The sequence below is a fragment of the Sus scrofa genome, chromosome 2 (genome assembly GCF_054392235.1).
Source record: "Sus scrofa isolate SSC_HxYL_T2T_F1_AM1 chromosome 2, Sscrofa_HxYL_maternal_Yorkshire_Landrace_v2.0, whole genome shotgun sequence".
In the NCBI taxonomy this organism is placed as follows: domain Eukaryota; kingdom Metazoa; phylum Chordata; class Mammalia; order Artiodactyla; family Suidae; genus Sus; species Sus scrofa.
Genome location: NC_139384.1, coordinates 2,251,391 through 2,264,868, shown reverse-complemented (window position 1 = coordinate 2,264,868; position 13,478 = coordinate 2,251,391). Strand labels below are relative to the sequence as shown.

The following is a 13,478-nucleotide window of genomic DNA, read 5'->3' as shown; positions in this document are numbered from 1 at the left end:
AACCCAGCTAGCATCCATGAGGACGCAGGTTCAATCCATCCCTGGCCTCGCCCAGTGGGTTGAGTAGCTGGTGTTGCCGTGAGCTGTGGTGTAGGTCGCAGACATGGCTCGGATCCAGCGATGCTGTGGCTGTGATGTAGGCTGGCAGCTGCAGCTCCAGTTCAACCCCTAGCCTGGGAACTTCCATATGCTGCTGGTGCTGCCCTAAAAGGGGGTGATGCAGGGTCTGTTGGCGCAGCAAAGCGACTAGAAAAGGCCCGGGTTTAAAGCTCTGAACAGCAGTCTAGACGTGAGAGGGAGGTTCCCGCCAGCCAGGGTGCTCTAAAGAGGCTGCTGCTCCCATGGGGGCTGTGCAGGCCGCCCAGTTTGAGCCCCAGATGCTCGGTGCGGCCGGGGGCCAGTGGCCGGGGCCTGTTTCTGGACCCTCATGAGGGTCCTCTCAGCAAAGACCTCGTGGTCACTAGCCTTGAGACCCTGGAAAGTTTCTGGAACGCAAATGCGGGGTTTGCCGTCCTTTAACTGGTGGCTGCCGTCCTTCCCTGGGCTCTGCCAACCTCTCCCTGGGAGGTGCAGGCCAGGGGCGCACACGGCGTCACTCCTGAGCTCATCTGTGATTTCGGAGCTTCTCCCTCCCTTTTATGGTCCACGTGGTCCAGGCCGATGTGAAGGTGGGCACGGTGGTGGTGGTGACCGGCTGCAGGTGCCTGCTTCCTGCCCCCAGCGGTGAGTGGAGAGCCCCCCCGCGGCCCGAGCCGTGTCTCCTCTGCCCCGGAGCCTCGCCCTCCCTCCCTCCAGCACATGCTGGGCTGGCGTGACCCTGGGCCCCTGGGAGGAAAGCTAACAGGCCGCTGTGGGCACTGGCAGGTGGGCTCGCCCCGGGTCCCCGGCCTCTGCAGGGGGCTCTGCCCCCCACCACCCCGAGCAAGCCCCCCTTTACAAGTAGGGACCCAGAGACAAGCGTGGCCGGCTGGGGCCCCACAGCCGTCAGAGGCAGGGCTGGACCTGTTCCCAGCGTGAGGATTGGGATCCGAATCCCCTGCCGCCCCGCCACGTCCACACCCGCAGGTGGGATGTGCGTCTGGATTCTCTGGCGCCTTCTCAGAGCCTCAGCCTCCCACCGAGAGTGAGCAGCTCAGCAGATTCTGGCCCCAGATAAGGCATCCGGCCTGTGTGGGCCCAGAAGGCGCCAGTGACCTTTGTCTCTATGGATTCCATTGTTCTGGCCCCAAGGTGGGCGTCTGGGTGGTGGCGGGAGGGGACAGCGTTTGCAGGCAAATAGCTGCTGGGAAGGCAGCTTCGGGGGGGGGGGGGGGGGGGCAGTGTGCCGGCTCCTGAGTTGGGGGCCCTCTGGTGGGGTTCGCTGTTGGCCCATGGGCCTTGGCTCAGGGCTTGTCACCTGCCAGGTGTCCAAATGAGTGCTGGAGCTCAGGGACACAGGGCTGGCCCGGGCAGGGCAGAACCTGACCCGGTCACCATCTACTCCAGGCCAGCACCACGTGGGACCCACCTCCCCAGGATGCCGGGGGCTTTCATGCCCCGAGTGAGATGCGGAAGCCAAGGACCCTGCTCGACTCACACAGGGGGAGGGGGGCCAAGCCCAGAGGCGAATGACTGCCCCCCGACCGTGCCCCCTGACTGTCCCCCCCCCCCCGCCACCTCCACGTGTCCCAGGAGCCTCAGCGGGGCAGGAGGAAGTGGGGCACCCTGAGGAAGGGGAACAGGAAGGCTTCTGGGCGTGGGTAGACCTCAGGGGTCAGCTTGTCCAGCCCCTGCTGCTGGGCAGGACTGCACCCAGGCGCCACCCATGGAGTGCCTCGCTGAGGCTGCGGGGCCCTGACAGCTACTGTCAGTGACGTTTCCCTTGAGGACCCCATGGTGCCCATCAGCCGCGGGCATCCTGCTTCCGGAGTGCAGGTGGGGCAAAGGAGTCTGGAGCAGGCTGCGAGGAGAGCACGGGGCTCAGAGGGCACCAGGGAGGTGGGTCGGTCCCTGGATGCCCAGGCAGTCACCACTTTGCATGGAGCAGGGCTGCAGGGGCGGTGGGGGGGAGCTTGTCTGACTTGTTCCCTGACACACAGCAGCTCTGGCCCCTCTCCAGCCCCCTTGCCCGTACAGCTAATTCATCCTGAAATGCTGCACTTACCCTACAGGTGCCTGGCCTGAGGTTACCCAGGGCTTTGGGGAGGAACGGCCAGGAGGGTTCCCCTCCCCGGAAGCCCAGCCCAGCAGGGAGTTATGGCAGGGACAGACTAAAGCAGGAGAAACGTGTGTCCCAGGGCCCCCAGAGGGTAGACACCCTCCCCAGGACAGAGAGCAGGAGAGGGCTCTGGGATCCGAGCCTCTGCTGAGAACCCCGGCCGCTGGCAGCGAGCCTCCACCCCAGGCCCCAGCTCTAAGGGTTTCCTGTCCCAGAGGTTTGGGGCCTGGTCCCGCCATCTCTTGCAAGGTCTGACTGTACAGAGTAACCCAGAGAGGGGCAGCCACACGGCGAGCCAGGTCAGGGCCGCGAGGTGGGGCGGGAGGCCAGCCCTGCTGTGTCTTGAGCCTTTGCAGCCCGAGCTGAACCTGCAGGTCAGCTTGGGAAGCACCGCCACGCCCTCCCAGGCCAAGGGGAGCGGGGGTGGGGTGGGGGCCGGGGGCTGGCTTGGCCTTGGGTCTGAGCAGGGGCCGCCGTGGCTTCCCTGCTGAGCTCAAGGCTGGCAAACCTTCTTCCACAGGCGCGGGCCGGGGCTGGGCAGTCCCAGTCCACAGACACCTGCTCACTCCCATCAAGCTGGCCCCCTCCCGCCCCCCCTTCTCCTGCGTCCTGGCCTCGTACAAGCCCCCCTTAGGGCGCCCAGGCCTTGCAGGGTCCTCTCGGTGACTGATCTGGCAGGAAGAGCCAGGCAAAGCCACAGCGGAAGGTCCAGTCGGCCTCACTTACATCAGCAGGGCAAGGATTTGGGCGGAACCAGCTGTGTACAGACGCACAAACATCCCTGTAACCAGGGTAACGGGAGGGCTGCTGCTGTCGTGGGGGCTCAGGCCAGCCATCCAAGGTCAGGGAGGCCGGTCAGGGCAGGTGGAACCCAGGCTTCAGGGGCCCCAGGGGTGGCCCTGGAGAGAACATGCCCTGAGCCCTTGGGCACCAGAGCCCAGGCCCAGGGCTTCCCGGCAGGCAGTGGGGACAGAGGGAGGGCTGCCCACCATGGGTGTGGTTGTTGCTGCTCAGCCGGGAGTCTGTTCCCTCATCCATCCACCCAGGCATCTTTCCCTCCCCCCGCCTCCCTCTTGGACCGGTTCGTAGGCGCCTGCGCCCCCGGGGTGCGAGCCTCCAGCATCCACCCAGAGGGGGGAGCCGAAGGCTGAGGGCGTGGTCAGCCGAGCTGAGGTTGACGGTCCTCCTGCCAGATCCTGGGCACAGGGCCTCCTTCCTCCGCTGTGCCAGGCGTGGTGGGACGCCTGGGACAGGAACTTGGAAATCGGCTTCAGACCAATCCTGGGCGCCTCTGAGTTTCCTCCCCGGACCCGCAGAGCCCAGGGTGTTTGCTGAGCTGCCTTCATTCACCCCAGAGCCCTCTGGGGTCCCCGAGGCCTGGAGAGATGCAGCAAAGGGGACAGATAGCCCCTGCTATATCCCTTCTGGAACTTGCATCCTATGGGGGGTGCAGTTAGCACAGAAGGAAGGCGGAGTGAACCCTCTGGTAACTTGCAGAATTCCGCGGAGACGCCGCACTGTGTGAGACAGAGAGGTGACAGCCCCCGGAAAGTGACATTTGACCTGAGGGTAGAATTCGAGAAGGATCCAGCCATAGGGACAGAACGTGGGCGAGGGCATTGGGGGACGTCAGAGCAGCGGCCCCCACAGACACGGGCTCGGCCCATTCAAGAAACAAAGGGGCCCAGTGTGGCTGGGGCAGAGTGGGTGAGAATGCCAGGCGGGAATGAGATGTGAGCAGCAGGCAGGATGCTGGACGCACTGACAAACAGGGACAAGGGGACAGAGGCCAGAGGGTGTTCTCAACCCAGTGTGGAGCCACCGGGAGAGGGGCTGGCTTTGCCTCTGAAATGAATGAAGCGGCATCTCCTAATCCTCAACCCCAACCGAGATGGGGCTTGGTCAACGGCAGCCAGGGGTGGGCTTTGGGCGGACCACGGGGCTGCATGTAGACCCTGAAGCCTTGCTGAGGAAGAGCAGCCCCTCCCTGTCTGAGCAGGTCAGGGGTGGCCTGCAGGGACACCCGCAGGGTCTGGGGGGGGTGTCAGGACACAGCGGGGACACCCACTGGTGCACACCTGCACTGCATTCAGATCAGAGAGTGCTTGTGGTGGACCAGCAGGGCAGCCCTGTGAATGTCACCTTGGATGTGTCTGATTACTGGGCAGATGGGAAGAAAGGGGGAAGGGAAGTCAGGCTTCTCGACTGACTGTCTAGAGAGATTCATGGAGGAGGACGGGGGGGAGGTCGGATGGGCAAGTGGGTAGATGGATGCATGGAGGGTGAATGGAGGATGGACGGATGGATGGATGGATGGGTGGGAGAATGGATGAATGGGTGGATGGATTGCTGGCAAATGGGTGGGTGGATGGATGGATGGAGGATGGATGGGTGGGTGGATGGGTGGGTGGATGGATGGCCGCCCACTCCTAAAGCTCTGCCCTGTTCTCCTCACCCACCTGTCGCAGCAGGAAAGGCTCTGTGTCTCTGCTGCCCCCTCGAGGAAGGCCCAGGGCCGTGGGAGAAAGTGGAGCCTTTGTCCTGGACTTGGTGGGAAGCCATCCGCCCACCCAGGGTGGTGGCAGACAGCACCCCTGAGCCTGGAGGAGAGATGAGTCTGGGCCTTTATGGAGCCCAACCTCAGGGAGTGGACAGAGCCCAGGATTTGGAACCAGATCCCCTGCTCTGCCAACACCTGCCAGGCCATGACCACAGGGCTAGGTCTTCAGCTCTTGGAGCCACACTTTTCTCATCTGTAAAATGGGCTGACATCAGTACACGGTGCCGACAGCTCAGGGCAGGGCGGCACGAGGGCAGGAGAGAGAGAGAACCGCAGAGCCGGGCAGTGGCAGGGCCTCTCCAGAGCTGCTCCTTCAAGTGGACGGACCCCCTGGCACTGGTTTGGGCAGTGCTGTGAAGGAAGCTCAACCAGGAGGGTGACATCTCGGGCTGACTTTGCCCCATGCACCTGCGGTTCTCTGCGGGTTAAGGCGCTTTGGGAGCAGGTATCAGAAACCTAGCAGAGGAGTGGAAGCCGAGGAGTCAGGTGACTGAAAGAGGGCGGAAGCGGGGGCGGGGGTGGTCTCGCCGAGTCCTCGGGGATGGGCAGGCCAGGTTCAGGGACACCCCCAGCGCCATGTCCCCTGGCCCCTGCGCTCTGGGGCTGCCCCGCCCCCCCACTCCCTCTCCCGGGCAGCTCCCCTGTGTGTATCTGTGGCCGTCTCCCCACCATGGTGCTCTGTCACCAGGGAGGGGAGGTCAGGGGCGGGGGAGGGACCAGCATGGGTCCATGACCCCTCTCAGCCCCCCTTCACTGTGGCTGGGGTCCTAGGGAGCCTGTTTGGACCTGGGAGGCGGGGTCCTGACACAGGCCCTGGCAAGCCTGAGCAGGGCCAGGCAGTGTTCCCTGGGCTGAGGGACCGCAGGTCCCCCGGGCCCTCCTTGTCCTGTTTCTGAGACATCCCCTGAGTGGGGGCCTGGCTGTAAGACAGGGTCCCCTGCCACACGGCCCTGCCTCGGGGCATAAGGTGTGACCTTGCTCTCCCGCTTCCTTCCAGAAGCCCCCCAGCGCCCACGCCATGAAGGAGGAGGCCTTTCTGCGACGCCGCTTCTCCCTGTGTCCGCCCTCCTCCACCCCCCAGAAAGTGGACCCCCGGAAACTCAGCCGCAACCTGCTCCTGGGAGGAGAGAATGACCTCTACCCTCTGGGTCCAGGTCAGCGTGCTCGCTCGGGGGCCCGGTCGCCGGCGCGGGGACCTGCGCCGTCTGTGCTTCGAGGTCGGCTGTGTGGCCTCGGGCAGGTCCCTTCCCCTCGCCGTGCTCCCACCCCAGCCCCCAGTGCTGGATTAATACCCGCCAGTCTGAGCTGAGCCTGCTCTGCCGTGTCTGCGGCCACTGTCCCCAGGAGCCCTGTCCTTCCTCTGGTGCCCCAGGGAAATGGAAGGAGGACCCTGGGAGGCCTCTGGCCCACCCTGCTCCCGCCACCTGCTTTGGGGCCGAGGAGGGACCCTCCTGGTCCCAGCATCCATCCTGCCCCTGGAGGGGACCAGGACAGGGACGGGCGATGACCCGTAGGACCCGAGGGGCTGCCAGGACCACCCACCCAAAGTCTCCTCCGGCAGATGGGGAACAGGCCCCGTGGGGGGGCCTAGTCCAGGTCCACAGCAGGCGAGGCCTGGGAAGTAAAGCCAAAGCCGACGCCCATCCCTGCACGCAGGCCCCTCGGGAGCAGGGGGAGGGGGGGAGGACTGGTCCCAGCTGGCAGGGATTGGGTCGCCAGAGCACCAGCCCAAGCAGCGCAGGACCAGGTGGCAGGGTCCATGGGCAGGGCGAGGAGGCAGCATGGACCGGTTGAGGGAGAGCAGCTGGGGCCCGGCTTCCGACTGCCAGGGAGCCGGCACCCAAATTGGGAAGCTGCCTCCGATGGGCCTGGGCCAGGCCCCCGAGACAGTGCCTCAATCCAGAGCACCTTCGAGAAAGGGGCTTGCGCGTGGAGGGCGCCCCCTGCTCACCACCCAGCCCGGCTTCAGTCAGGGCTCGGGGAGGCAGAGCAGAGGGCAGAGAAGCTGGACACCCCTACCCTCCCTACCACCTGCCCCAGGGGCGCCTGGGCCTGCAAGACAGCGTCACTCCCCCAGGTCACCGCGCTGGCCCTTCTGCAGAGCACAGCCCCCAGCCCCTTCCCAGGGCTCTGGGGTCTGCAGAGCCCCCAGGCCCCTCTTCTCGCCTCCCGCTCAGGGCGGTCCTCCCCCGAGTCGGGACCACCTCTGCTTCAGCGCAGGGACCTGGCTGTAAGCCACCAGCCATAAGCAGCCAGGGGCAGGAAGCAGGTGGGTGTGGCCCTCAGGTGGCCTCAGGGCTCCTCTGAGACCTCGCCCTCTTCTTCCTCCCTGGAGCTTCAGGAACCAGCTGCAGAACAAACAGAGCTACAGAAGGGGCAGCGCCCTCAGGATGGGACCAGACACCCCTGCCTCCCTTCTTCCTCCTCAGCCAAGCTGGAGAGGAGCTGCACGCCTGCCCGGGAGGGTGCGGGGACCGTGCCGGCCACCTCCCTCCAGGAGTCCAGCACACAGGGCGATGGAGTTCCCGCCAGAGGATTTGGGGTGTGGGAGGTGGCCAGGGGTTCCCAGCACCCTGAACCTGCCTGGGCCCTGCATCCTTCCCCTGAAACAGCGGTGAAGAGCCCAAAGCACAGGCCACGCCAGCACCTCGACACCCCGGCAGGCTCCTCCCAGCAGTCACACCCCCCTCTGGGCGGTGACAGTGACACCCCCTCCCGACATGACGCTGGCTGGTGTGGATTCGATCTCTGGGGCAGTGTCCCGCCGGGGCTGGCTTCCTGCCCTGCCTGCCACGTGCGCAGGCAGCCAGCAGAGGAGCCGCCCGGCTGCCGTGCCCAGGTCCTCACTCTGGCCACTCTCTTGCAGGGAAGGACATGGAGCCCAACGGCCCGTCACCACCGAGGGACGAAGGGCCCCCGACCCCAGGCTCTGCCACCAAGGTGCCGCCGGTAAGAGGTCCCCGTGGGAGGACGGGGGTCGGAGGCACAGAGCTCGCTCGGTGGGTGTTTCATCAAAGCCGCCTTCCCGGAGTGACGTGGCACCAGGAGGCAGGGCCCGGGGAAGGCTGCGGCCGCCAGGTGGCCTTCAGGGACAGAACCTCACGCTAAGGGAGGCCCCGGGGCCCTTCTGTCCTAGGGAGACCCGCCCAGGTGTGAGCTGTCCCCTTCCTCCTCTGCCTTTGCCTGTGCTGTGCCCTCCCCCGGGGGACCCGACTTCTGGAAACACGCACATGTGCGCACACGCACACACACGGAGACACAGGGCTACACACACACACACACACACACACAGAGCCTCTTCTTCCCAGTCCGGCCCCTCCCAGCTCCGGCCCGCTGGGCCCCGCCGGGCAGAAGCTTCAGTCCAGGGAAGGTGCCAGGGCTGGGGACACAGGTGAGGCATCGTCAACACACCCTTCCTTCCCCGCGAAGGGCCTCAGCCCGGGGGACCACGGCCCCCGGATTGGAGGCCCCGGGTCTGGCTGTGGACGGGGTCGGTGCACAGAGAGGCCGGTTCTCCCTGGCTCGGACACCCCGTGGGGCCCAGAGCTCCCCTGGGACCCCACGCCCTCCTCCGTCAGACAGGGGGCTGGCCGTGGTCTCCCGGTTTTGCCTGGGTCCCCCTCCAGAGAGGCGGAAGCCAGGCCTGTCGTGGTCCCCCTCCCACAAGACGGAGTTTCCCCGGCTCGGCCCCCAGGACACACGGCTGCTGGGAGAGCACCTGCATTTGTGTGTGTGTGTGTGTGATTTTAACTTAAAATTTTTTTAATTTCAGTAACATGCACATAACACACAATTTACCCTCCGAGGCATTTTTCAGGGCGCAGCTCAGTGGCATTAAAATACATCTTGTGTCGCCGTGAGCACCATGCATCTCTAGAACGTTCTCATCTTGCCAGACTGACACTGACTCCCCCACTTCCTCTCGCCAGCCCCCTGTTCCCACCCTCCTGCTGTCTGTCTGTCTCTGTGCATTCCATGCCCCCAGGGACCTCACAGAAGTGGAAGCCTGTAGGGTCATCCTTCCAGGTCTGGCTTCTTTCACTCAGTTTCAACGTCATCAGAGTTCACCCAGGTTGTAGCCGGGGCCAAAATTTTCTTCCTAAAGGCTCATCATAGTCCATTGCGTGGTTGGACCACATCGTGTTTACCCGTCACCTGTCCATGACGTGTTAATTTTTTTGAGATACAAGTTTATTTTATAAAAATGTCGGTAACATGGTCATTTTGTGTTCAGTATGCCGCAGAGCAGTAAACCCAATGTTGGCAGGAACGCTGGGCTCGGAGATCAGATCTCCTTCCCTCAGTAACTGGGCATCCCCTCCCTACGAGACCCGCTCTGCTGCGGGGGCTGCGGATGCGGTTCTGGCTCAGACCAAGTCCCTCCCTCCCGGAGCTGAGGTCCTAGAGGAAGACAGGTGCCGGGCAGAACGAGCGAGTCTGGAAGCCAGCTTGGCACACCCCCAGCTGCCTAAGACCCGCGTGGGGTTGTTTTAAAGGGCACTGCGTGGAGTTCCCGCTGTGGCACAGCGGGTTAGGGATCTGGTGTTAGCTCTACATCAGCTCGGGTCACTGCAGAGGCTTGGGTTCGACACCTGGACGGGTGCAGCGGGTTAAGGATCCACCATTGCTGCAGCTGTGCTGTCGGTGGCAGGTGCAGCCCGGATTTGATCCCTGGCCTGGGAACTTCCATGTGGCTGCAAGAAAAGGGCCTGGCTTGGGGAAAGATACAAACTCTAACACACAGAAGACAAGTCTATTAAATACAGTAACATTAGATGTTACCTAATACATAACACAGTATGATCTAGTGTAATACAATGTAAGATAATATATTAGATTGTAACATAAACCATTCTTTATATACACACGTTTGTATGTGCAGATATTATAAGTGTGTTCATGAGACAAAATTCAACTAGCAGGTAAGTCACCATTTGAAGTGAACAATTCAGTGGCATTTGGTGCATTCGCCATATCAGGCAACCACCACCTCTCCTCACCCCAAACTGAAGCCCCAGCAGCAGTCACTCCCCACCCCACGCAGAGCCCCTGCACCCGCTACTCTGCTTTGCGTCTGTGGAAGCGGGGGGGCATTTCTGTTCCAATGTTCTGGACATTTTGTATCCAGAGAGTCATGCAAGCTGTGGTTTTGGGGAGCCAGGCGCCTTTCCCCGAGCGTATCATGTTCTGAGCCCATCCAGGCGGGGCGGGGGCCAGCCCCTCTTTCCCTTCTCAGAGCTGAGCTGGACCACACAGTCGCTTGTCTGCCCATCGCTTGGGGGACACTCGGGCTGCTTCCACGTTCCTTCTGTTGGGAACCGAGCCGCTGTGAACATGTGTATACAAACGTCTGAGTTCCCGTTTTCAGGCCTTTGGGGTTTCTACCTGAGAGTGGAGTTGCTGGGCCTCCTGGGAATTCTGTGGCAAGATGGCATTCTAGAAGGTTCCCTATTTGACTTTTTGAGGAAGCGCCAGACTCTTCCCAGCAGCTGCCCCGTTCTTCAGTCCCACCTCACAAGAGGGTTCCCACCGCTCACATCCTCATGGCCCAGCAGTTTCTCCTCCTTTTCAACCAGCCCCGTAGCCGCCCAGGGTGTGAAGTGAGAGGGTTTGAGTTCTGCCCCCCGAAGGCTGACGCTGCTGCGCCTTTTCACCAATTTTTTTTTTTTTTTTTTTTTTTTTTTGATTTTAGGGCCATACCTGCGGCGGATGGAGGTTCCCAGGCTAGGGGTCCAATCGGAGCTATAGCTGCCGGCCTGCACCACACAACCACAGCAACGCGGGATCCAAGCTGCATCTGCGACCTGGATCCTTAGCCCACTGAGCGAGGCCAGGGATCGAACCCTTGTCCTCAGGGATGCTAGTCAGGTTCCTTACTGCTGAGCCACCATGGGGACTCCCTTTTCTTCATTTTATCTTTTCACTTTCTTATGGCCCGTCTGTGTGTCTCCTCTGGAGAAGCCTCTCCCCAAGTCCTTCCCCGCTTTTGAATCGGGTCCCTTTTACTTGTCAGGTTGTAAGTTTTTTCTCTATTCTGGATCCTCGATCCTGGTCAGATACACGAACGCACATGCGTTCTCCCATTCTGTGGGTCATCCCGGATGACTCTTTTAAAGGAACTTTCAGGAGCTCCCATTGTGGCTCAGCGGGTTAAGAACCCAGCTGGGATCCGTGAGGATGTGGGTTCAATCCCTGGCCTCAATCAGTGGGTTAAGGACCCAGCGTTGCCATAAGGTACGGCAGAGGTCAGAGGCATGGCTTAGACCTGGCATTGCTGTGGCCGTGGTGTAGCCTGGCAGCTGCAGCTCCAATTTGACCCCTAGCCTGGGGTCAGTTCATATGCCACAGGTGTAGCCCTAGTAAGAAAAAGAAAGTAATGAAAATAAAACATGTAAAGGCACTTTCAGAGCTGTCCGATGGCCTGGCGGTTAAGGATCCTGCATCATCACTGCTGTGGCACGTGGCACAGGTTCAGTCCCTGGCCTGGGAACTTCCACGTGCCTCGGACGTGGCCAGAAATTTTTTAGATGAAAAAATAAAGGAACTTTCGTAGGCCACACGCTCCTGGTCAGAGCCCAGCGTTTATGGGTCTGAACGGCATCCCTCGTTTCTGAGGGTCATTCATCACTTTGCCTTGACGTCGGTGCCCGAGGGAGTGGGCAGGAGGGCGGAGCCGGCTGGTGGGCCCGCAGGGTGCGGGGACAGAGGCGTGGGAGGCTCCGACTCCAGCACTGGGCGGGGGCTGCAGTGACCCCACCCAGTGGCGCTGCAGGGCCCAGGAGCAGAGGGTGGCAGGGCACAGATGCCCCGTCCCATCCCCGGTCTGCCCCTCATCTCCTCTGCTGCCCCCTTTAGCCGCATCTGGAGGAAAGCTGGGCCACGGGGAGTGGGCAGAGGGCTCATTCATTCATTCATTCATTCAGCTACTCACTCATTCAAGATGCTGGGGGAGCTCCCAGCTGCCAGGGCCAAGGGGCTGCCGGGGTGACGCCAACCCCACGGGAGCTCTGGCATCTGTGCGGCTGTGACCACAGACAGTGTTGGGTGGGCAGGGGTGGGTGGTGGTGTTGGGGTCTGCTGCCAGCGGAGTGATCAGAGCCGTCCTTACTCTGGGGAAAGAGCAGGGGTTGCTTGACAACAGGGAAGAGCATTAGGGCAGGGGAACAGCATGTGCTAAAGTAGCTGGGGGCACCAGGCAGAGAATCCCCGCCCGGCCTGCAGAGGTTGTCACCCCGCCAGGGTCCTGAAGGACTGGTTCCTTCTCATCGCCCCCCACCCCCCCAGCTGAGGGGCTGCTCCGAGAGCAGATCTCCCAGGCGCCCATCCCATGGCCCTCTCTTCCTAGGAATCTGGGATGTCTTTCCTCGGAGAGGCGCCCCCCCCCCCGCCCCACCAGGGTAAGACTGCCCAGGTTCAACCCCAGCTCAGCCCTTCACGAGCTGTGTGACCTCAGGCAGGTTCTGAGCCTCTCTGTGCCACAGCCTCCTCACCTGCAGGGAGTGGTAAGAAGCTGCAGTGGTTCACAGATGCACACACATACTCCCCACCGTTGCCTGTGGCCAGCCTGTCTCGGTTCTAACCCCAGCCCCCAAGGCCACGCCTGGCACGTGGTGCTGTGGAGACAGCCAGCCCACCGGCCAGTTCAGGTCCCTGGGGACAGAGCACGGCAGGCCAACTCTTGCAAAGGACCAGAGAGGGAGCATTTTAGGCTCGGGAGAACTTGATGCTCCCGTTAAATTTAAGCACATGCATCCCCGGACAGCACGCCAGCGAACCGGCGTGGCCAAGGCTGAGACCTCAATCTCATAGCATTGTCACATCTCACATTGATGTTTTTTGTCCCCAGCCCCTGGAAAACCCATCCTGGGCTTGCAGGTGGCGCACAGCCTGTGGTCCTGGCTTCCTCCCCGCTCCCCACCCGGGCCTCAGTTTCCCATCCATAAAAGGACCAAGGCCCTTTCCACCCCCAGAGGCCTGAATGTGGCTGCCCGGCGGGCCTGGCCAGCTGTGCCCTCTCCTGGGTCCGGCCCTCCCTCCTCCCCGCAGGCGCGGGCGGGCTCAGAGGAGGGCCCGGGCCTTGGCTCCTGAGCAGCGCTGTCAGGGCACCCTGCATGGGGTCCCATGGCACATGTGGGCCCTCCCTGCCTGGGGGCTGAGGACACGGTGGCGACTAAGAGGGACCCCTCCCGATCACCGCGGGGAAGGTCCCATTGCCGTGAGCCCAGCGCAGGCCCCCAGGGAAGGGCCCACCTTCGACTCTCCCCACAGGGCGGCGCACCCCAGCTCTTGTTCATGCGCTCACTCACCTCGGGCTGTTTCCTCCATCCCCCCGCGTCCCTGGAAATGCCAGTGACCCAGGCACGGGGCAGGGGGCTGCCAGGTGCCTTTCTCCTGCTTCCTGCGCCCCCCGGCACCACCCCCTCCCCGGGCCGCACGCCCCTTCCCTTCTCCCCCGACCTGAGTCTCTCCCGCAGGCAGAGTACAGGCTGTGCAGTGGGTCCGACAAGGAATGTGTGTCCCCAACAGCCAAGGTCACCAAGAAGGAAGCTCTCAAGGTGGGCCCGGGGAGGGGGCACAGGTGTGTCGTGTGGGGTGCTCGGGCACCCAGGCCTGCCAGAGGGAGGGGACAGACTGCAGCCTGGCCACCTCCATGGCCCCCCTGCCTCTCCACCCCCTGCCCCCATCCTCGTCCCCCGGCTGGACTGTGAAGGCCCCCACGGG

General features: G+C 62.9%; 1 protein-coding gene across 3 annotated transcripts in view; it reads left to right on the top strand.

Moving 5' to 3' along the window:
* The window catches only part of OSBPL5 (oxysterol binding protein like 5), an 84,484-nt gene that overhangs the window by 48,458 nt on the left and 22,548 nt on the right, over positions 1–13,478 (top strand). For 2 of the 3 annotated variants that reach the window (XM_085010428.1, XM_021082639.2), the window contains exons 2-4: positions 5,755–5,911; positions 7,624–7,706; positions 13,232–13,312. In XM_085010428.1, the coding sequence (XP_084866554.1) occupies positions 5,755–5,911; positions 7,624–7,706; positions 13,232–13,312 (321 nt within the window). Of the gene's footprint in view, positions 1–5,754; positions 5,912–7,623; positions 7,707–10,414; positions 10,463–11,062; positions 13,313–13,478 lie in introns of those variants that run through there. The other variant, XM_085010429.1, reaches the window with a different exon arrangement.